The following is a 24,934-nucleotide window of genomic DNA, read 5'->3' on the forward strand; positions in this document are numbered from 1 at the left end:
CCATAAGAATGAAAGCAACCAAGGAAATTGCATTGCACCCTTCAGTGAAAGCAGGTGATTCAAAACTGTTCATGAACATGTGAAGTTTACAGCTTCATCCTGAGCACAGTTTGTGTTCCAGGAAACAGCCTAAATTTCCAGTCTGGGCCTTTCAATTTAACACTCACAGTGGCATCAACGACTCCACATTAAAGAAAGTTTTTGAAGAAGCAAAAGGTTTGAGCTCTGTGTGATTTTTTAAGTTATGGTTATCCTGCACTGGAGACACAGGAAGTTCTTCCATAGTTCCAAAGTTATTTTAAAGCAGCACTATTGAAGGGAGATACTGTCTGTCCCTTGTATTCTGGCCTCCACCTTCATTGTCCCATTGATGTCTGTGCTGCTGCTCTCCACTGGCTTGAGAATCTGACCCAGGTCAAGAGCAACCTGGAAGCAAGGGATAGCATTTAACTTGAAGCAATTCCTTGACTGGGGTCAGCATGTAAAAATAAGATTTAAATGTATCCAAAGGAAAAGACAGATGGGCCAGAGGCAAGCAGCAGTGTTACACCCTTTTAGTTAGTTTTAGTGGTGTTGGACACTCTTTTAGTGGGAGTCCAACGCTGGTAGGATGCTTCTGTGAAACTGTGGGCTACCTCAAGAGATCTGCTGTGAGCTCAGCCTCTGATTTTACACGGAAGGAAGCTGATCACTGTTTTATAACAGTTTATTCTCTGGGAGTTCAGACAACATATATCTGGTTTGTTCTCAGATCTTTCTCATTGATGGGGACTGAATACCAAACACATCCTGACTACTGATGCTCCTTCGCCTTTGTCCTGTACTGCAAAGCCTTTGGTCCTTCAGCACAAGACCAAAAAAACAGCTTTGATTCTCTCCTGCTCAGAGGAATGGAGAGTATCAGAAAGCACACTGTCCATTTCTGCTTTGAAACCACTCCAGATAAGAATGATCTTAGTGTGGGACAAGCTTAAGCAGAAAGAACACTGGGTTTGGGCAATACAGAGGGTGGCTCCATTATTTGTGATCCTCTGCCCCAGGCAGCATCAGCTCTGTACACTGACTGTCCTGTGATGTAACACAAATTAAGGCAATATGATAAGGTTAAGAAGTGCAAAAGCTCCTGTTAATAAAGACAAGTCATGATGTGGATTGTTACTGGACATTTGCCAGAACAACAGATTCCCTTGAAAATTATTTGGAAATATTGTTCTGGAATTTACAGTTTTCCATAACAATGCATAGCCACATGACATTTACAGTTCCTGAAGGAAAGGATCAGTTCTGCCTGTGGAAAAAAGGGCAGGTTGGAACAGGCATTGAAGTAAAATGTCACAGTCCATCATCTGGTGCCAGGACAATGAACTGAAAAATGCTGAACCAAGAATGAAGTGAAAAATCAGACGAAGAGGTGGTGGGCCTGCTGTGTGGAGGAAGGGGATCACTGTGTGTCCTTGGTGCCCATCAAAGAAAAGTGTGCACATTTCCCTGGAGCTGCTGCCTCATGGGATGTGCTACCTGTGGGATCAGCAGTTACCCACAAATCATGGCAAAAGCAGCCTCTGCCTCCTCATGTCATCTGGGTGTGGCTTTTGGCTGGGTGTGAGGAGGACGAGAAGGGTCTCTCTGTGGGATGTGTGTGAACACACGTAGAGCCCACTGTGTGCTGAGCTGTCCCACCCCTGTGAGGAACCATCCTCACAGCAGAGCTGCACAGGCACCACTGAAAGGCAGCAAAGACAGCAAAAAGTCGAAGGGGAAAAAAAGTAGCAAAGGGTAGAGGAATAGGAGCAATTCTCCATGCCTCAAAAGCAGCTCTTGCTTGTTCTATTTCTTGGCCTCATAAGACACCCTTCACCAGGCAAAAAAATCCTTCCCTGTATCTGCATGAGGTCGTTACAAAATGCCAAGCTCTTCACACAGTACTTTGTGTCAAGAGAGATTCAAAGAATCACAAATCCATCTAAGCAGCACCATTCACATTACAAAAATAACGACAGTGGAAACAAAACAGACTGAGTGTTTCTGTAGCCTGGTCCTGCAGCCAAATTTTGGCCACAGCCCACTGGTGTCAGGAGAGCCTTTTCACATGCTTCAGCAGGCTTGGAAACATGCCCAAGAGTTGTGAAACCAGAACCTGAACCACTGCTGGTGCTCACAGAGGGACTGGAGGGTTTAATATCAACAAAACTGAATTTTAGCTCTCCCCTCCTTGTGCAGGAAGGACAACAGACCTCTCTCTATCCCCCTGTCTTTCCAAATCACTTTCTTTCAGATATCACATCAGCTCTTAAACATGGTCACACAAGAGGACCAGCAACACCAAGTTCCACACCAGGTCTGTCTGTGTTTCCATTGCTCAGGGAACGGGACCCATATAAACAACTCTAAGCTCAACCTAAAGAGCCCTCTCTTCTCTTTGCCTCACTGCTCTAAGTCAGAGTATGCTTCCATACACCATTCGTTCTGCACCAAAGCTGACTTGAGGAATTTCCACTTCCTGGCCTCTTGACCTCATATCTCACTGAAAGTCTCCCAAAACAGAGATCTTAGAGGCTTCCAGTAAGGCAGGTTGGCACATTGACTCAAACTAAAAATAATCCCTCAAAAATAGTACAAGAAAGTATTTTTAATCTGCATCAAAATCAAGATTTCTTTCTCTGAGTTCACCACTCTCTACTACTGGACAGTTTGAGTAGCCAGAGCTGGGCTGTTCCATCACCTTGGCATCAAAACAGATTATGGGCTAATAGAATCACAGCATGGTGTGGGATAGAAGGGACCTCAAAATTCATCCTGTTCCATCCCCACTACCATGGGCAGGGACAGCTTCCACTAGACCAGGTTGCTCCAAGCCTCATCCAACCTGGCTTTGGACACTTCCAGGTATGCTAGGTATCAGCTGCAACTGAAGTTCCCCTGATAACATCATGATAATGAAAATAGTAACATCAGTAATATAAACCCCAGAGAAACCCTATTCAGCATAAAAGAGCAAAGATCAGTGCCTGAGGAAGGGACCACCACAGTGCAAAGCCATCACTTCTAGCTGGTATTTACAGCAGACCCAAGTGGGGTCAGCTCCCAGCATCTTTCATGACAGGGATTTAGCTTTTATTGGCTAATTTAGTTAACATGCATTTTTATGTTCAGCCATCATTGTTCCAGCTATACCTTAATTCTAACCACATGAGTTTCAGAGCTCTCATCAAGAAGGGATGGTGGTTTTGGTCTGCTTTTCTTTCCTGAGTGCTTAATCTAAAATTCTATAATAGCAAGGCTATTACCACTCAGAAACTGAGCTCTGCTGTCTTGTCAGTCAGAAAACACACCAGGTAAGAGCATGGCTCTGTGTTCTTCACTGTGAACATAACCTTTAAGTCCAGCCCTCAGCTAATTCCCTTAATTAATGCGGTCACAAAGAGATCAAGGAGCAGGCACAATTCTAGGTGGCAGCAGTCAAGGACAATCAACATAAGCCTTCTTTGAATTATATAAAACTTTAGGGTTTTGGGGGGAATCATTAGCCTCCTGTTTTAAGGTTTTTCTTAGAACACTGGGAATAAAGCACTCGCAGAAGGAAAGGGTACAATGTTTCTTTTTGTGTTGGTTCTTTTTTTAGTGTTGCTAACATAATTTGTGGATTTGCAGTGGGACTAGGATAGAAGGAAAAAAGAGAGAGAAATACCTCTAAAAAGAAAAAAAGTCAAAACAAAAATATCTGCTTGAAGTCTACTTTGCGTAACAGGTCACTGATGTAAGGTGATAGAGCATCAGGAAAACAGAAGCAGGTTCTGTAATTCTTAGGAAAAGTTGCCTGTTGAAAATGTCAACACCTTCATGCCAAACACATAGTCTGGATCATTTTTGCTGACTCCATCTGATGCCACATTGACTGTGTCCCACAATCTCTAAAGCAGGTAACAAAAAGAGGAATTCAATGTTTCTGTGAGGCAGTGAGGACATCTGACAGGGACATTTATGCCATCTGAGGGTTTTGAGACAGGAGAAAGAACTGTGTCTGCTCTTCTGTAGTGACTGCTCATGCACATTCTCACATTTGCATATATTACATATACATATAGAACACTAATGGGCAGAGGCAAATTAGGTCTGTCCCTTGCTTATGTCCAGCTCTCCAACTGAACAAATATGAAAGGTGGAATAATGGAACTATGTCTGGGCTTGGTGTGCCTGGAGCAGTGTCCTGTCAGCAGAACATGGCACTCACAATGTGACACAGTTTGGTTGACACATCACAGTCTTACACACACACACACACACGACAGCTGACTGATCAGTTCTCCCCTCCAGACATTCTGACCACATACAAAATAGTGCCCACATGAAACAGCACAAGGACTGGAGAAACCAGAACTGTATCCTTCACTTTAAAGCAAAGCTCATGGCTGGAGTTTCCCACCAGCTGCAAGAGGAGTCTGTTTGTATTCTCTGCAGGTGGAGAATTAGGCACCTCAATGAAATCATCAAGTGAGATAGGACAGATAGAGGTCTTGGAAGATTTTGCAAATTTGTGCAGTTTAGATTTAAAAAAAAAACCAAAACAACTAAAATCTCAAATTACTTGAATCCAAAAATTTTTGATAAACACTTAGGCTGAGTTCAAAAAGTTTATGAACATTTTTTCAGAAATTCAATCTGAGAGATCCTTGTACACTATGGATACAAAACCAGACCAAAATAAAAAACTCTTGTGTCTTGAGAAGGGGTTTGTGGCCAAGTGAGCTGACTCCACTGTCTCAAAAGCAAAACTACAAAGGCTGCTCTACTCAACATGGAATTAAGATAACTAAATTATGGTTTATTTATAGCATTATCTATTCTGGTCTAAATATGTGATTTTTTTAAAGACTTTTATATTCTGCGTGTGAACACCTTATTTCCAGATTTATTACTTCAAGAGAAGTGTACACAAGACCTTATATAAAGATGAGAATAAAACCACTGTGCACCAACATTTCAGTTTACCCATAAAGAAAATGTATTCAACAGATAATATTTAAAAAAAGAAGTCTGATTCACAGAGTTTGTAAAAGGTTTGAAAGATACTCTTTAGGAAGGGTGAACAGGACGTTTCTAATACCATTCCAAAACTAAAGCAAATTAGAAGGGGTAGCAACTACCCAGGCTTGAAACACTGCAAGTGTTTGCACAGACCTCAACACACACAAGTCGAAACTGCTGAATTTCTGACTTGCCAGCATATGTTTCACAAGCTACCAAGTGCAATACGCCTGCAACTTTCCGTGGCTTCTCATCACAGCACTGGAGTCAAGTGATCTTTGGTGGTGTGTGGGAATCCCAGGAGCCATCTGGTGCCACCTGCTTGGGATAACCCTCCATGTCTCAATTTCTGAGATCTAATCTGCAAAGCTATCTCCAATTAAATGTTTGGGATTTGGACTCAAAAATATTTCTTTAATCAAACTTGAAATAAATTTTTTAACTGAATCCTAAGGAATGGATCTTACTTACAGCATATTTCTTGCCTTTGTTCTTTCAGAATTAGAGAACAAACATTGCCCTTAGGAGACACGTGTTTTTCAGCATGGCTTGCAGCCCCCAGCCCAACTCTCCAGCTCAGGTTTCAAAGACAGAGTCTGGCTTCTCTGCATGCTCAAGTCCCATCCTTTGTACCAGCCAGGAATAGTAATCATCAAATGATGATGCTGCTTTTTTTCTCCTAAGTGCCAAGAGAGTCAACAGCAAGGCTGTGTCCTGTGAACCCTGGTATGTGCTGCCTGCAGTGTCTGTTTCTCTCTGTTCCTGCCAAGGGCATGACTTCATTGAACAGTGTGATATTCCAGACAACACAACACTGAAAATAACACTGGCACTTACCTGAGCTGCCAGTGCCTTCTGATGCACTTCTGGATGGTTTTGGGTGGCTCTGTTTGCTACTTGTTCGTACAGTGACCGAAGGAGGAACAGTGCTGCTGCTGTCTCCACGAATTGTCGAGAGATCCTGCATGCTAAAGCTCCGTAGTCTCTCAGACAGGGCTCCCTGTCCCTAGTTAAATAAGCAAATAAAGAACACAAAGTTAGATCCAATATTTTGAGACCTTTTTTTCTCCCTTGCTCCTTGACATCCATCAGGACAATAGGAAGAGAAGAAAATTGTGTGGTCCAGTAACTTAGAGATGACAAAAATGTGTTGCTAAAAGCATCATTCCCTCTCTTGGCTCTTCCTTTTGGAGTGGCTCCATGGCGAACATCACTGATTCTTCATTGCAGTGATCTGAGTACAGAGCAGTCTTGGCCATGTGTAAAGGAGCAGGATGTTGTATCTTTCTAGTAGGGTACTTTCCTTCACTAGGAATGAGTCAAACAGAAGCTTGGCTTCAGAATCACAATTAAATGGCCCGCATCAAAATAACTCCCTTTTAAAGTTAATCATCTATGATGATATTCACCCAGCCATTCTCAGCAATACACAACATTACTACAGCACAGAAAATTTGAAATTTTAAAGCAATAAAAAGATACTATTACATTCCAGGAAATATAACAATCTCTTTTTTTTCATGCAGCTTAAGGAAGAAATTAACTAGTTCAATATTTTTCTTTCTTTTTACACTAATTCTCAATTTTACGACAAAGATACTCCTTGTTCAAAGGAATGTAACTGCAAAGAGTGGGTTGATTAAATGACACTTTCTATTTAAAACTGCATCTCATCAAAAGGTTGACTGTAAATATTCTGTAACCCTCATAGCCATAAAGTAGGAACACGAGAAAATTCAATCCATAGAGAATCATGGATTTTTTGAGCTACATTAAATGACATTCAGAATATAAATTGTATAACTGATAAAAATTATATTTATGTTTTAACATTTTATTAAGGGGGGAGGATCTGAAAGATACTTCATAGCATATAATCTTGAAAAAACCACTGAAGTAAACACACAGAGCCTGATTCTAACATTCTTTCTGCAACTGTAAATTAGGAAAAATTCAGTGGATGCTTTGACTGAGATGAAATCAGAAAGGCAAATAACAGACAGTAAATATTCTCCTGTTTAACAAAAGATAAGGAAACCTGTAGCAATTCACCCACCACTTTCATCTAGACTTGTATTTGTCCAGGCAGCACAGCCTGACTGTTGCCAGAGGACTTAGGCTGGGGCTGGACCAGAACATGTCACTGCTCCCTTCTGGGCTGCAGCTTTGAGTATCCTGACCCAAGGTGCAGGTCAAGGCCAGTGGAGAATTCACTCTGGTGCTGGCCTGGCAGAGAGAAAGGACTCACCCTGAACAGCTACAGTCGAAGGTAAGACTGGACACATTCCTTGCTAAAGCTGTTATGCAGTGGCACTGACCCCTTGGGAAGGCAAAGCAACAATTTACTTCATGATTTATCAACAACACTTCAGAAATCCTGCACACACAGCAAAGGAAAAACAGTGCCTCTACCTCATACAAATTCCTCAGTATCTTATTTTTATGGTGTGTAAAAGGTGAGGGCATCAGGTGCTTATACCTACAGTCACTGTGGCAGTCTGCACTTTTTACATTCGAGGAAAGTGACAGATCAGTAATCTCCCAACTTTTCAGCCTGAAGCTTTTTGTAAAAGAAAAATGAGTACAAAATTCTTTCTAACTCTACATTTAGCTTTCCTGCAGAACATTACAGAGTAGCAGCAGACTTACTTTACTCTTTCCCACTAACATATTCTACTTCCAAAAGCAGAATATTTTAAATTGATGTGGCTCCTTTGCTTATAAACCAAGACATATTATGTTGCTGATTTTATATGCCTGGCAGTGGAGTCCTCAGAATTTATGTTTTGCTAAACTCACCTTTGCCCTCGCGTTCTCCAGCCTGGCATACAAGTTGATGCCTGAATTTTGGCTACTCCTGCCAGTGGCTGAGCCACTCTTGGGGTGTGTTCTCACTCCAAGAGGCATCTCCAGTTAATCCTCTTGGGCCAGTGTAAGCTACATTTACTCTGCAAATGTTACTGGGCTGGTAAGTGTAGTTGCCTTGCATGGCTGGTCAGCTGGCTGAGATCTCAGCTGCCCAGAGCTCAGTACAGTTCTGGATGGGTTTTGGAACTTCCACTGAATTCCTGCACAGACACCCTATTCTCAGTGCCTGATTCAAAGCCAACACAAGATATCCTACCCTGCAGCCTGATTACAACAGACAGATCTCCAGTGAGAGCAAGCTGACCATTAAATAATATTTTGCTATTGCAGAATGTCTGGGCCAGCAAAGCCAGAGGGTTAGCAAGTGATGAACTGTAACTTGAGTGCTGTATGCCTCCCTCACACCCAGCTCAAGTGTCAGCAGGGCTCAGGCTTTTAACCTCCCCCCAGCTGCTCTGCTCAGCCAGCTAACCCAAATTCCATTTCATTCCAGCCAGCAATTTATGTATGTGGACATGAGTCAGGTTAGAGACGAGATTCATGTGTCAGACTAACCTGGCAGGGAAGATGACACCAACACATTGAAAATGAAGAAGTTGTGTTAATATTTTTGTGATACAGCAGCATAGAATGATCAAAGGCTCCAGAGAGAGCTTTGAAACAGGGACCTGCTATGTGCCTGTCATCTGTGGGTCTATTACATCAATGTATAACATAGAGCCTTGAGCACAGACTGAAGCAGCTGAGCTAAATAACTTTACTTTCTCTGTGAAAAAAAGAACTAAAATTTCCTTTTCTGAATTTTTGCTTTAATTTAACTTGAGTTTCTAACAGCAAAAATAAAGATTGTTTATAAGACAAGTAATAGCAAAATATTACTGCTACTGTTCCTACCATTCTATGAAACAATTTTTTCCCAAATATCAGAAATGGCAAGAACAACAAATGCCTGGGCTAAGTGAAGGCACTGAACACCTGTGAAAACCTGCAGAGTTCCATTTCCTTTCTTTCCAGTTTCTGCACCTTTGGCCTTTCCAGGGATAGACTTTATTTACTTGCTCCTAGAATACAGTGTAACACTCACAGTTCTTTCCAAGTTACCACATTTTTACTTGACCCCAAATAGAAATGTGACAGAAATTACCACAGAATAGGGATGGTGTCAGAGTAAAATGGAAAATATTGTTTGCCAACCTTTATTTCCCTGCTGCATAAGCAGCTGGTGTATATGAAATCAGAAACATTTGAAAAGCCAGCATGGTGAGGGTTGCAGAGCTGTGTTTTAGAAATAAAGACTTTATCCAGGTGTAATGCTTATTATTCCACAAAAAGTCTCATCATTTATTAGCAAAAGAAAATAAGTTCATAGCTTTATTTCTCAACAGAACAGATTTAGCAAAGCACATGTTTTGGGCTGTGTTTTGCTAAAACAATCATGTGGAAGAAGAAGACCAGCTGTTTGGGGGATTTTTGTTTAGTGTTGTGGCCATGATCGTGCAGATGCTCTTCCAACTGCTATAGACATGAGAGATATCCCAGGAATTTCAGCACAGAGAGAGGATCCATGTCCTGAAGCTGCAGGCCAGAGGCATGCTTGCAGCACATCCACACAGATCTGGGTTAGTTTTATCCTGGAGAGTGTGACAGCAGTAACATCATGACAGTAGCTGTAGTAGCACCATGTCACTGTGCCAACAGAGAAACAGCTCGATGTTATTACACAGCCTTCTGAAAATTGTGGCTGGGAGGGCTGTGGGACTAAGGATGACACCACCTCTCTCTCCTCCTCACTGAACACCAACAATTGTCAGGAGGATTGTGCTGGCAGTGTGGGACTTATGGTTTTGGGACTTTAGAGGACACAAGCATAAAATGGTGCTGGAAAACTGAGCCTTAATTTCCCTGGGCACAAGAACAAGACGCCCTGCCTGGACTAAATTTCTCATTCAGCTTCTCTTAAGACATGGACCATGCCTGTGGGCATGGCACTTCTGATTTTACAGACAGTGAGTTTGCCAGACAGTGAGGTTTTGGGGGACACAGGTAGGACAGTCTCTCTGTTCCCTGATCACTACGGTGCATCTGTCCCCACATTCATCTGATCTTGCATATAGGTAAAGGTACAGCACAAACTGAAAGTGGAGCTCGTCAGGCTTCCTTTGCCTCTTCTTCCCCCAGGATCTACCAACCTCACAAGTTCTCTTCTTACAGGGAAGAGCCAGGGCTCAGTGCTACTGAACAGAATAAAAGACAAATACTAAAACGGACATGGTAATATCACTTCCCAGTCACTGCTCTCAATTGGTGTCAACCTTATTTAGATTAATGACTGCACCAACAGTATGAGGGCATTGGCCATCAAGACAAGCTGCAGAAGCTCATTTGTGATTCTAAGTTAAAGCTCACATCCACTTGGCATAGTAATTAATCTAAAACTAATTTAAGTATATCTGCCTGATTTGGTCAAAATGACAGCTGTATTATAGACTCTCCTTCCACACCCACACCTAGCACATTCTGTCCTTTTTGCCTTAAAGAGTATGACAAAACAGTATTAAAACACTGAACTTCCAGAGCCAGCAACCTGTACACTGCCTTCCTCTTCATGTTGCAGACATCACCATCATCATCTCCAGAAACAAACATCAACCTCTCTTGGGTCCAGAGCACAAACACTGATGCAACCAGTATTGGCCTGGAAGGATCAGAAGCACTTTCAAAAAACTGACATCTGCATTGTGACAAGCCCTGTAAAAGGCACTTAATCAGAAAGAGCTGGAACCGTCTTAATTTCCTGTACCACTTTATAATCAGCCTCTGCATTCCCATTTGAACTAAAACTTTTCAGGAGTCTGGGAAAAACTGGGTTTACATTCAATAGAATTATTTATTATAAATACTTCATGTACGTAGGCAGCAAAAGCTAAAGTAAATAAAATTAAGCACATAATTTAAAAACCTGAAATTTATGTAACAGTCCCATTGAATATGATCTAAATATAAACAAATAACAGTTATAGATTTCATCATTCCTTTAGTTTGAAAATATGAAAGAAATCTGTAAACATTATTTAGGCTTCAAAACACCTCTAATATCTAAAAACTCCATTTTGCAGCTGTGTAAACCATGACACAGCATGAAAAATCAGGAACCCAAAACTGCCACATCACAAAAGAGAAGCTTTTAATACAATCAGTGTTAATGCAGGATGGCACCTCCTGGCCTTCTGCCTCTTAGGATCAGCAGTTAATGGACAAGCAAGGGAACACTAAGTCACACTCAGCACACTGCCAGCACAATAGTCAATCTGTTAATGTTCTCCTCTCTTTTTGCTGTAACTGTGGTTAGTAGTCCTCCTCCACAGATGACTGCATGCACGTTGCAGCCTCCATCCTGCCACTGTCCCCTACAGGGCGTAGTGCACATTCCCAGGATGTCAGCTGTGGCTACGGTGTCAGCAGGACTGCTCCAACCACACCTGTCAGAGATCCTTCAAAAGCTCCACTGCAACCCCAACCATCCTCACAGGGATCACAGCAGAGGAAGAGAGGCTCCCTTCATCCATTAGTGCGAGCACAGCAGCAAACACAGCAGCTTGGCCAATGAAGGAGCAATCAGCCCAGTTAAATGAGTGTTCCATGTACAAAGCTCCCTGCCTGGAGCTGGAGTCTCTTCGACTGCCAGCAGAGGACTTGGAAGGCAATTTGCTAATGAGAGCAAGGACAGGCTTTTAAAGCTCAGCACGCAGGATCTACCCACTGGAAGCAGAGCAGACAGCATTTGGCCTCAGACCAATGTCAGCTGAAAACAGTCCAAACAACTAGTCTAACAGCTAGTCTAACAACTAGTCTAACAGGGAGCAGACATTAGTTAGGGGTTAGTAAAAGCACTCAGCAGATTACCTGCCCTTTTTTCTGGTCCAAATACAAGTGTAAATGAAGTAGCTGAGAGACCTAGCAAAGGGAAAAAAGAGAGCCATTGTGGCAACACACATAAAAGCTTTGAGAATAAGATCTATTTGAAGCATAAGTAATTGAGGTGAGACATGAGCATGACAGTGGGCACCATGTGCAGGGACTCACATACACATAAAAAGCAGGGACACCCACCTGTGGACTAGACCTCTGAACATAGGTTCTTCCTTCCTCAGCTTCCCCAGAGAGATGGAAAAACTATTCCATAAACCCAGCTGACAAGGTGCCACCTAACACGTGTTTTTAAAGCAAATTAGAAACACAGTGGGCTCCACTCCTTGCACTTGATTGATGTTTCCCACTGGAGAAATCCCCAGTGTCAGGCCTAATGAGTAATTTAGGCCCAGGACTACGTGAGGGACACGTGGCAGTCATTTCAGTCCTGGTGATGGACAGTTCTCCTGAGCAGTAGGGTGACAGTGGGGAATTGTTCACAGCAGCTAGCAGGAGTTTGCACACAGAAGCTTCCTCATGTCTGGCTGCAGGCAGGCCCTGAGCAAAATCATCAGCTTTATGGTCTGAGCACAGGCATGAGTGAAGGAGAAAATGGCTTCTGCCACCATATGAACACAAATATCCTACAAACAATATCCTTATTTATGGCCAGGGCCTGCGTGCCATGCTTAGTCTGTAAGAGCTACCTGTTTGGAAATGTCAGACAGTAATAAAGACTCAAAGGGAAACCAGATGACGTTAATGTTGATGGTGGAAATGTAATTTCATCCACCCTTTTTGTTTGTGCAGTTAATTTCCTCTCCAGGGAACTCTTTGTTATTGTTTCTCCCACACTAGTCCCTCTGTATAAATTTATTTTTTTGTTCTGCTGCCCTGTGCATTCAGTGAGTGTTGTTTGCTTGTTGGAGACACCAACGAAACAGCCAACATGAAAGAAAAACTGAAAAAAGTTACCTGGATTGTAACTCAAACAGCATTGGGATTCTATAGATTTGTGAAAAACAGATTCATAAAGACTTCTGAATAAAAGATGTGTCACATGTGACAAGAATATAAAGTACTGTAATCAGTGGCATGATACCATATGTTTTAAGAAAGCCATTTGTTTTTCCTCTTTATTGGCATAAAATAGCTCCAAGATCTTTGATTTTGGATCCCAAATGGGGATCTTTTAAAAGAAGCTACTTTCAAAAGCGACAAGCTCAGCCCCTCTGAGATAGCAGTAAAGTGTTCCCAAGGGCTTCTCAGACTGTGAACTCTAAATCCCTCCTGACCTCTGCAGCTCTAGGCCATGTTGCTGATGAGGGCACATGATGTGGCCATCGTAGATATGGTGCTAAGCAGATTGGTCAGAACTGTGCTCCCATATGTTTGCTCAGCACAGGAGCACTCTCCCTCTGAGCAGTGGGATCTAATCATTACAAAGAGGCTTTATCAAGCATCTTAAGGGAAAGGATGCTCCCCACCCTTGCCTCCCTCTCCCAATTCAAGTAGCAGTACAGTTCTCCACTGCTATGTCACAAAAGGCAGCATATCTCTCACACACAAGTATTTTTCTCCCAGTTTCCACAGTAAATAGGTAAAAAATGCATGGTAAATTAGGGATCTAAATACTGATTTTTGGGCAATTGCACTGGCTACACCAGCTGGATACTAGAAATTAATTAAAAGAGGATAAAGCCCAAATCATCACCGGTATTTCCCTCCCAGTGTCCCGGTTTAAAAACCAGCAAATGTACTGAAAAGCTTCCTGATAAATTTCTTGGGCTAAGGTGCCCTAAGGTAATGAAGCTATAACCCTCCAGGGGAAGGTGAGCCCAAAGGTGGAAATAGAAATGAATAGAATAGAAATGCCAGCCCAGACAGGTGGTTTGAGAACTGCTGAGGCTGCAGTTCAGAACTCCTGAGCATTAGTTAAGCAGATGGATGCACATCCTGAAACCCTCCTGCCTGTCTGCATGCCTGCTCCTTTTAACGATTCACGTGGTGACTGCCGGCTCCAGCAGCACCGTGAGCCACATTTCCCCACCCATGAAAGGCTCTTGGACTGTTTCTCAGACTTATTAGGCACAAATGGGCTTTTCACTGACACCAGTCATGTGTGCCTGCTCCCTCCAACTCGTTTAAATTCCCCTGCCAAGGCTCTGTGCCCAGTGCCAGCACCACGCTGTGCCCCACTCCCCTGCGTAAAAGCAGGCACGCAATGGGCCACAGCACCATGCTCTGACACCTTACCTACAGAAGGGCAGGAGAAAGGCAGGGGAAGGTGCATTATCAGAAACCTCTGGAGTACTGATCTGTTAGCAGTGGGATGTTTTCTCCAAATCTCCTCTGAAAAGAAGAGTTGAGGCTGCAGCTTGGGGATGGTTAAGTGGTTGGGAGCAGGATTTGTCTTCAGGTGGGGAAAGATGTGGATCTGTTCGGCAGAATTGGTTTGTTCAGGGTAGGGAATAAGGTTACATCCAAACAGGATCTGGGAAACCCAGGAGCTAGAAAGAGAAAGAGCTGGGGGAGAGTGTAAAACTGGTGATGTGTGGGTTGTAGAAAAACAGGAGGCAATGGCAGGTCTGGGCAGGCTTCTGGGAAAGCAAGCAGGGGTAGAAGAGTTGGGGACTGGGGACATGGCAAAGCAGCAGGTGGTAGGAGGCTCAGGGTGAGAGGTGGAGGATAACTGCTGGGAGTGTGGTCACAGCAAGGAAGTACATGCAGGTGTGCTGGAGAAGGCTGGTGCTGCTTCCAAGCCTCTGGAGCCTCTCCTTGTTGCAGCCATGTGTGTCCCAGCTGCTTACACCGAAACCTGACTGGTGGCAATGAAAAGCCCACTTATGCCCAGGATCCATCTGATGGATGCACTGCCTGGCCAAGGCCTTGCAGCAGCCCCATGATTGGGGCTGTAACTGCCCTGCTGCTGCTGCTCCCTTCTGCTGTGACCCAAAAGCTCCTTTTCCACTTTTCTCTCCATCAAGGTGAGCTGGAAAGATGGTGGTGGTCAGTGCCCAGGGCTCTTCAGGAATGGAAATGGCTGAATTAGTTGTAACTAATTGAAAACACACAAAGAGCCACAGGATTTACTGCCTGGTCATTTAATCTTACCACTTAGGACTGACCCACTTGAAGTCACCACATGTGACAGAATCACCAAGTGATGAGGGCAGGATTAGAGCCTCAAATGAGATTATGCTCCTTGGTGGGGATGTGAGCTGCTGAGGGCAGGGAAAAGATCTGTCTTGAGCACCCAGTAGAGGTAATAAACCAGATATGCAACATTCTGTTTGCCTAGTGAGCATCAAAAATAGACTCTCTGGAGAGAGAGAGAGAACACCCAAGTGAGCCAGCTGAGCAGAGCTTGGGACACTGACAGCTCCTCAGCCTGCAAAATGAACTGGCACAGGTTTGTGCCAGCATTAGCACAACTGTGGCTTCAAAACAAAACAGAGCAGGGGCAGGGAGCAGGAGGAGGGGGAAGGACAAGCCTGTAATTGGCTAACTGAAACCATAGGATATTTAAAATAGAAAAGGGAAAGGGACAGGGGATCAGAGATAAGGAAGGTGTGGCTTTGCACAGTTTGCAGCATCTTAGCCTGCAGTAAATATATAAGCAGCAGCCTATCACACACAAACGGTAATCAGTGAGCATGACGCATTATGATGCACGAATAAAAAGATGATGGATAAACAGGATGGATTAAAAAATATTGTGGACAAAATAATGGATTAAAAATATAATGGATGAAAAGAATTAAAATATAGGCCTTGCCCAAAGATTTTACCATGAAAGACAAAAGACCATGATGGATCACAGCTCAGACAGAAAGGAGAGGACAGGGCTAAGCACAGCATGAGACATGTTCTCCAGGTATAGGAGCCTTTAGTTTTCAGCTAATTTACTGAAAACAGGTCTGTACAGAGTCCCTTTTCAGCCCAGCAGCTAACTGTGTATTGCCACTACAATGAAGTTGATTTACAAAGTCTGAGGGTTCATTTCTGCATACAAAAGCATCTTTTCCTCACCCAGTAATCCAAGTGAAGCAGTAAATAATCCTCACATTCACTTGCTGGTAAAGCTCATGTTTTCCATGGAAGCTGCAGGAGCTCAGTGCTTCTGAATAAATCATCATCTCTATAGATTCCAATTTTAACACAATCCTTTAAAGGCTGAAACCAAATGAACCGCTCACTTTCCCATCTACACTCAACACTTATCACAGACTAGCTGGATACCCTTAAATCTTGGCATTGGGAAAGCCATGATAAGCCTTAGAAATAGTATTCTCTTTCCTCCTTCCCTAGAAACTTCTCCCTAGGGACAGCACTGCAGTCTGGTCTGGCATCTGTCTGCTCAAAGTGTTTTCCAGATAATTAGTCATTTAAACCTCTCTCACGCAGGATAATCTGGCTCAGTCATACCTTCTCAAGTGAGCAAGTAAGGGCGTTGACATGTAGTTGACAGCAGCTGAAAACCAGGGCAACAGAAACAGTTCCCACCCCTGCCTGTGGTATCACTCCTCTCTGGGAAAAAACTCACTCCACAGCAGCAGGGACAGCTACGTGGAGACACCTCCACACCCTCCCAGTCACATCCTGAGTACCTGAGGAACCCCAGCTCAGCACTTCTGCACCACAGCACACCAGGCTGTAATTCACCCCAGGCAGCTCTCCCTGCCAGAGCAGCAGCACATTCCATCTCAGAAGGGCAAGGGACAGGAGCTGCTCTATCCATTCCTGGATTTCACACTGGGATCGGATTGGGGTGTAGCTCCATGAATAGCACAGTTAATCTGTCTGCTTCCCAAGACCAGGAAGGGATGATCTTGCTTTCCTTTCCTCTGGCCATGCTCCTCACAATGCAGTTCAATCCCTTTCCTTATGCTGGCTCAGGCACTCATGATATGTTTGTGGGCTCAAAAAAACATATCCCTTTATTTTTCTTGCAGGATTATTTCTGATAGATTAGAGATAACCTGAGGAGGTCCAAAATGCTGGTGCACACTGGGAGCTGCAGCACTACCCCACTTTGGAGGAGAGCTGTCAGATTGGCTCACACTCTCTGTTGGATCTGCACCCTGAGGCACACAGAAACAAGCAGCTTGCTGGAGGCCACAGGCCAAAGTAGTGAAAGAAGCCAGGGGTCCTATTTTTTCCTCATACATTCAGAGTAATTTAAATGTCAAGGCTGAAGGAAAGATTTGAACAGCCCTTGCTTTGTTGTAAAAATCAATCTATTCAATAACAACCTCTCAATCTTATTAACAAATCATTTTCCCTTCCCCAAAGTAGTGTGCAGGAAGGACTTTTCTGGCCCATTTACAGGTTGTAATATCTTAACAGTTTTCTCTCAAGTTGTGTTGGCAAATGTGCAGTTCAGTAATACCACAGGAGTCACAGAGTTGTTTTCTTCCACCATTGAATGGGGAGTTTCATTAACTGTGAAAAACAACGGCTTCCTTGTACCGTGGAGACTCTTCTTCTTTTCTCCATTGCCACTAGAGCCACATTTCAAGGCAGAGAGATTCTTAAGAAAAACACCAGAAACATGGAACAGTGGGAAGGAAAACTGCTGCTGACTGTTCATTCCAGTTGAACAGCTGATGCAGACACTGTTGCAGTCCTGATGGAGGAACAGGTTGTCACTGTGGGTTTGGGTTACTGTTGAGCTTCTCATATTCAAGAGCTACCTAGACAGGAGCCAGAATCCCTTTGGGATTCACACATAGTTTCTCACTGTGTCCTAAAAACAGCTCTAGCACAGACAGTCTACAGTACCTTGTAGGAAGGGGATCAGAGCAAATGCAGTGCTGCAAAACTGGCATTCCTAGAACCTATTTATGTCCCCAGTTGGACTTCTTCAGGCTTACATGGCAGCAGCAAAAGTGTTAAGTGTCCTGGAGGCATCACAAAAATATCATTTCATTGGGCATACGATACACAGCACTGCCCTAGCTGCACATTTATCCCAGGTTTCAGTCTAAATTTGGTTTATTTCACAGTCCCTGTGCTGGAAAAGTCTCCCTGATGAAGAAGAAATGTTCAGGAGAAGACAGGCCTGACAACATAGTCTCACAATGCTAGGTAGGGAAAAGGGAGACAATTTTTGGGTTTAGCATATTCTTGTGATTCCATGAGCATGGCACATGATTTGGGCTCCTCCCTTCTGTAATACCTTGCATTCAACAGGCTTTATAGACTTTATGGTATTTGGCCTCCCAAGGATGCATTATGCATTTTTGCAGGAAGTAAGGCCAAGATATACTAATGTGCCTGAGGTCACAGGAAAAGCACTTGCCAGAGGAAAATAACTTCCTTCAACCCCCATTCTCATGTTGTTCCTACTACCAGTACCCTCCTTGTCCATATGTTGCTAACTATGCTTTTGCAACTGCTATTTGCAGTAGCCAAGTCTCATCTCTAAAACACACTGTGCACATCGACTCCAAGCCATGATAGCCCATGGACAGAGGGCAGGACCCCAAAATGCAGTTATCATGTCCTTGCAGCTTTTATGCAAGAAAAGGAACAACAGATAACAGCTATTTTCTGGGTTTAGCTCGAAGCCAGGAAGAGAGTAGAGGATACACCCCTTCAGATGAGACCCCTCATTCAATAGCTACTCATCCTCCAAAGGCAAGTAATGGCACTTCCCATTCACTCTTATATGACATCTCTGCAGAGAGTTATATACAAGTTATGGTATGTGTATGCCTTGCAGAAGAACTTTCAGCCTTCATGAACTTCATCTTCTCTCCTGTCACTACACAAAACTATAGGTCACTATACAAAACAATGAGAGAATCCCTACGCCCATCATCTCTCCCTCTCCACACTGTGGCTGCTGCTGGCACTGGATGCAGATAAGATGTTAATGAGTCACCATCCTGACCTGCACCTTTACCTTTGAAGCTGCCATGACAGCTGCGGTGGCTGCAACGTTCAGCCCCCGCTTCCCAAAGTGCACGAGGGCATCGTAGCTTCGGTCTTTCGCCTGGATGAGGCAGTCATCGATCTCCTGTCAGAGCAGAAAACAAAACAAACAATTAAAAAAGCACAAGAAGGACAAGTTCAGGCTTGTGCTTCCAGCCTCAAACTCTTGGCAGAGTCAGGTCATACTTTATGGTGGTGGATGTCTCCTATTTCTTCCACTGTGGCTGGAAAAAAGCTCACAGCCAATATTTGCAAAGAGGAAAATTTTCTGGGGGGCAGTAACCCCCATTGCAGGGTTTGGGAACTCTTTATTCTACAAATGGAAGATTGGGACCCAAAGTTGAGGTCCTAGAAGCAAGAGAAATCTGCCTGAATGACATGGATTGATAGATATTTGCAAACCATGCACTCCAAAGACAAATGTGATTGCCTCATAGTTAAAAATAATCATATGATGACACCGGGCAGCTGAAGCTGCATTGCCCTGTGTCCAGGACAGGTGGCCTCAGAAATATCTGGGATATCTCTGCACATCATGGAGATGTCCAGCCTCAGATGCCCATGGAACTGGTAGGGCCAGAGCTTCTGGACTTTGATGCTGCTCAATATACAGTGAAACAGTTAGGGAGGTTCCTTCCCTTACTCTCCCTCCCTCAGGACACTGGGGTCTGGATGATAACGATAGCAATGACTTCTAGTACTCAGCTGGTGCATGTGCTGGGTTAGTAGGGACTGGAGGCTGTGAGGAGTTGCTGGCTGCTCTCCTTATTCCCTGTAGGTAAGAGCTGGCAACTCAAAATGCATGAGCCCTGCTTGGGAGAAGCACAAGAAAAGGGAAGCAGAGACAGGGGACTGATTCCCACTGTCCTTCTTGGACAAGACTGAGATCCAACTGCTGTTTCACTGCCTGTGGCTAAACAGAGAGCTTTCATTTCCAAGGTGCCAGTGCAGGAAACAGTCACTCAGCAGTTTTCATGTTGGTATGTGACAATAGCTGTTCTTGGTCCATTTATACACAGGAGCCAAATTGATCTGCCTGATAGTGTCCCATTCACAGCCATAGTAATCTTCCAGGCAGGCAAATGATCCAAGCTGTAATATCCCCCTCCCAAAATTAGCATCTTTAATTTGAGCAAGACATTTTTTAAACCTAGGACCTCAACATGCTACATGCCTTTTTTCACCACACTGCACAGCCAGGCAGCTCACAGCTGCTAAGCTCATTTTAAACTGCCTGGGCTGTTTGTATCATTTCTGTACAATGTTTTAGGCAGAGCTGGGAACAAAGTTGAGGAGTCCTGGCTGCCAGACCAAGTTTCTCTATTTGTTATATGCAGCCACAACAGAGTACTCCAGTTATAATCGCCCAGTACATGCAAAGCAGCTCAGGAGGTATTTTTATCCCACTCCCTCCCAACTTCTCAACTGCACAAAGATGAGTTAATAACTGTGAGTGCACTGAACAGATGCCAGTATTTAAAAACACAACAAGCACAAAGAACAAAAACACCAACTCAAAGGAGGGGATCAAATGATAGAGGAAGAGAATCAGCAGCTCCAAATCCTTCCATAAAAATGAATGACACAGGGACTGGACTAAACACACCATAGTTCTGTTCCACCCAGAGAGGATCCAGGCACCTGTGATTACCTTTTCTTTTGAAGACAGCGTTGGATGGACAAATTTCCTGTACAGGAGGCTGGAGCCTTTTGTGTATGGAGACAGCAGCCAAGCTACAAAAGCTATTTTGAGTTCATAGTAGAATGGAAACCTAGAAGAAGAAGAGGGTTACTGTCTGCTCCCAATTTAACCTCTGCCCTTAATTAGAGATGCTCAGCACAGTTAGGGATTTCCCAGCTCAGCTCAAGGCAGATTTTGCTACCAAAAAAATCTAAAGATTAAAGCGTATTGACTCAGTTTTGAACACATCTCAATGACACATGTGGGTGAATCTTTACTTGGTTATCAGGACCATTATTTAATGGCCTGGAAGAGATTCTGATGTGCGATAAGAGAAGCTTTCTATATGCAAAGATCATAGGTGTTGCCTTCACAGTATCCCCAGTAATTGTGAGAAAGCAAAGACCAAACCAGCAAACCAGTATTTTCATTGATATATTTATGCACTTTCCATCTCTTTGCCTCTCAGCTTTTAAGTTAACACTTACATGACTGAAGCTGAGATACAAGAACCTTTGTTGTCCAAGCAACATAAAGGTGCAGATTCACACTGACTTTGAGGTAGGGCTGCAAAATATAGAGGACATGAACCAGCAGGACATGCTTTAGCTGTAACAAGCAGCTAGGGATACCCTGAGATTAAATTATCCAGGCTCTTTTCTGGAGGACAAAGCCCAGAGCTCAAGACTGGCCACCCAGCATCATCAGCATGTTGCTAGCAGCAGTGTGATGAACGATTGTCACCCTTTGCAAGCATGAGCAGTGCACAGACCTGTGATGGCTGTGGACCCAGACAGGCTCTTGCTGTGCCACACAGGGCTGTCACTGAGCCAGCCAGCACCCAGGTCTGACACTCTGAGCATGGATGTGCCAGGCTGATCTCCCACCTCACTGGGGATCTCTACAGCACACTTGATTTCACAGGCTGGATGAGCCCTTTGCCAATTCTCCTGATAGACCCACATAATTCATTCTCCAAAAAATAACAAAGCTACAGATGAACACAGGAGAGGTAGATCTGCATGCAAATTAGACATACAATAATGGTTTTATCTCCTTTTCAATAGATCTGACGTGCTGCCAAGTTCTCCCGATTTCCTTCATCGGAAGGACTCACTCAAGGCATGCAGTGCTGTGCAGGAACAGGATGTAAGGGCCATGTGCTACAGTTACATTTCCATCCTAAAGTCTGTTGATCTCACTGGTTTCTGGTAGGAAGGCCTTACAATAAAGGGCAAGCAAGCAGCAAACACTTCCTAACCTGAGCATCCAAAAGGAACTGAATCTGATAATTGGGAATTTATGTGCTCTCATTCTGGCAAAGGTTACCAGGAATCCTTCCACTGGCACCAAAGAGCCACATCAGTGCAGACTGTCACTGTCCTCCATAAAACCAGAAACCCAACCTAACCAGGAATATGTCTGGCAAAACATCCCAGGAACAACCACCCACACAGCAACCTACATAGTCTTGTGCTGCAGGGCTGCTTGTACCTGATCCACAGTCTGTGTATTTACTGTAGGATACAGCCAGGCAAGTATAAAACTCTGCTTGTAGCTAAATCAACTGTTTTTTATGCGATGACCACTGAAAGCGTCCAACTGGGCAGTCAGCTGTGCCTGACAGGCAGGGCCTGAGACTCCAGTAATGATTTCCCACTAATGAGATATCACTGAGCCTTTCTACTTTCTTGTTTTTCCTGTGGCAGTACTGAGAAAGGAAGCATGTCTCCTGCAGACAAAAACCCTCTATGCACTTGAAGCTGCTGAACCTGTGCACAGGAGTCAGTGCACATTTGTGTGCCTTTTTTCCCCCTTGTAAACATTTCTGTTTTCTTTTCATCTCATGCCAAAGAGCCTCTCCCCTCTGGTGCTTACCAGCAAAGAAAGATATCCGTGAATGTCTCTGCTGTCGTGAAGAGCGCGAATATGATCCAGTACATCATCCATTTGACCTGGTAAACAAAAACAGTCTCAAACTATCTCTTACAGGCACAAGTGCACAGAATAACTCTCATGGGAAAATAAATTCTTACCCCCTCACCCTCTCCATTGTGTATTTAGCAATTACTGTGGACTTGAAGGTGCCAGTTTGCCCCACTTAACATGTGTCAGATCAACACGGTCCTTGGGAAGGTGACAGCGGCCTTTAGGACTGGTCTTAGGAAAAGAAGAGCAGCCTCTGTCCTTGCAGAAACTCCACTGGCCAGTAGAACATGACAGCTCTATCACAGGGCTTTAAAAATCTCACTTGGCTCATGTTAATAGCAAATGTTAAAATAAAGTTGTTGGCCAAACTCCAGTTAAGATGCAATTACTTACATAATACCTACAGCCAGGAAAAGGCAAAGAGGTAACTGCCTATCCTGTCACCCAACTCACCACCATTTACTGACTCACTGGGCAGCCCTGGAGTGGCTGTGACTGCTCCCACCCAACCCCATGTAGTGACAAGGGAAAGGGCAATAGTTTAAATCCCTTCCCTGGGGCTTAGAGGGGACTGTTTTACCTCACACTGGTAGTGAGAGGCTGTGCTGTCTCTGTTCAACTAGAGAAACTCCACTGTCATGGATGATGGTTTCCTTTGGGAACCAGCAAGAGAGCCTTTGGGGATGGTGACTTGGTCAGATAAACTGTAGTACTTCAAGTAATTCAGGAATTTGGGAATTTTTTTCACTGAGCACTAAATGGCATCTAAAAGCACAGCTCAACTATTCTGAAGCATCTAGTATTGGTTCTTCTTAGGATGGAAAAAGGTGGTGAGACAAAAGTTGTTAATTTAACTGGCAACTGTTGTTTAATTAGGTGCATTTGAAAATGGAGGTCCCTAAGCAGCTTTGCTGGAATGTTAGAAAGCTTAAGGAAGTAAAACCCATGAAAATCAATGAATTAGAGAATTGGGCCATGTTAGCTAAGGCTGGTACAATTGCAATAGACTAAGGAAAGGTTGGAGGAAAGACAGTACAAGAGGGATACCTACACCAGGTGCTGCTCTGGGGAATGGAAGATGGAGGCACCAATAAATGTCGATCTCACCAGGTTGGAAATTATATCCCCATCTTCTCCCCGATACAGTGGGGCAGTACTGATAGTCTCCATTTCCCTGTAGGTACTGGAATTATTCCCTGAGCACCTGTCACTCTGCTACATAGCTGCTCTCCTGGGATTTATATTTATGTACATATTTATATTTATATGTAGCATTACAGCAATAATGGCACTGCCAAATGCCTGAGAGCATCATCTTCCCAGTGAAGCTTCTGCCAGACTTTTTATGTAACTGTGACTCCTCAGAGCCTCAGTGCCAACATGGCTCTCTCAGTTAGACATTACTGCCAGCAAAACTTTGAAACACAAACCAAGACCTGGTGTGGATCGGCTTTGATCAGCCTAAAACATTCATCAAAATTACTATTACCAAGCAGAATAAAATTACATTAGAGTGATATAAGTTTTGATTAATAAATGAAGGTTCCTCCCATGTCATTTTAAATTATTACTTAATTTTTATTTCTTTTTAATCAAGCCTTAATGGATACATTGCCACAACTGCAATGTTAAACTGAAATCAATTGTAAGGGCAGACGAGATCAGTTGTTCCCATATTTGCGTCACAACCACAAGTGTCTTGTGAGTTGATGTGAGTTCCTCACTTGATGTGTGTTCCTGTTTTACAATTGAATTTCCAATAGAAATTGGACCCTTCAACAAAATACCTTCCAGAAAGGGACTATGGAAATGTTAAGTATCAGTGGCAGACACTGCTTGGAGATGCCTGTGCACGTCTTCAGCATTTTCAAGCAAAGCAGCCCTGAGAAGCACAGCTGTGTAAGGGCTGCAGAGACATTTTGCCTGAAGTATCTGCTGTGTTCTGTAACACTTACAATTCTCAAAATGCCCAAAACCATTTCCTGAAGCAGGAAAATTATAAACAAAACTCTTAGCAGCCACAGTGAGTCCCAGATTGAGTTTGCACTAAAGATTTAATGGGATAGACACCTATGCTGTTATCCAGATGAGAAAATGGGCTTGTTATTCCTAGGATCCTGAGAAGATTGAAGAGTCAATCTTCTGGAGATCTGGAGGATGAGCTGGGTTCAATGAAGTTAAAAGAGCTCAGGTTGTGAAGGGCACTACAAATCCTACAGGACCCCGACAGCATCCAAGTACTTTTGATTCTCCTTCATTTCACTTTCCCTGATGGCCCCATATGCCTTTGGTAACCAGGGCCCAGGGAAGATTTTTCAGCAAAAAGCAAAGAGAGCACACCCAGTTGCCAGACCTGCCTGTAAATAGGTCGCACTGCAAGGAAGGATGTTTCTGTCTGAGGATTCAGCCACATGAACTTCGAGTTGCCTCCTCTTATCCTTGTTTTGAATGAACAGTTAAAGCTTCAAGGCTTTTTGAAAAGGCTTTGATTTATGCTGCTCATCAGAAACAAAGAAGAGCACACAAAGCTCTGGATGCCAAATACCTTTTAAGTCAGCTTATCTCACCACCAGAGGAACAGCA

The 24,934-nt window shown here is 43.6% G+C and overlaps 1 protein-coding gene across 9 annotated transcripts in view; it reads right to left on the minus strand.

Annotated features, from left to right (window-relative positions):
* REEP1 (receptor accessory protein 1) overlaps nt 1–24,934 on the minus strand; it is a 64,745-nt gene that overhangs the window by 12,519 nt on the left and 27,292 nt on the right. For 6 of the 9 annotated variants that reach the window (XM_058837965.1, XM_058837963.1, XM_058837968.1 and 3 more), the window contains exons 3-7: nt 22,301–22,377; nt 20,393–20,513; nt 18,701–18,826; nt 11,797–11,847; nt 5,863–6,031 (exon numbers count right to left, since the gene is read on the minus strand). In XM_058837965.1, coding sequence (XP_058693948.1) covers nt 5,863–6,031; nt 11,797–11,847; nt 18,701–18,826; nt 20,393–20,513; nt 22,301–22,377 — 544 coding nt within the window. The remainder of the gene's footprint in view (nt 1–5,862; nt 6,032–11,796; nt 11,848–18,700; nt 18,827–20,392; nt 20,514–22,300; nt 22,378–24,934) is intronic. The other 3 variants (XM_058837966.1, XM_058837971.1, XM_058837964.1) reach the window with 2 other exon arrangements.

The sequence above is a fragment of the Poecile atricapillus genome, chromosome 4 (assembly GCF_030490865.1).
Source record: "Poecile atricapillus isolate bPoeAtr1 chromosome 4, bPoeAtr1.hap1, whole genome shotgun sequence".
Classification (NCBI taxonomy): Eukaryota; Metazoa; Chordata; class Aves; order Passeriformes; family Paridae; genus Poecile; species Poecile atricapillus.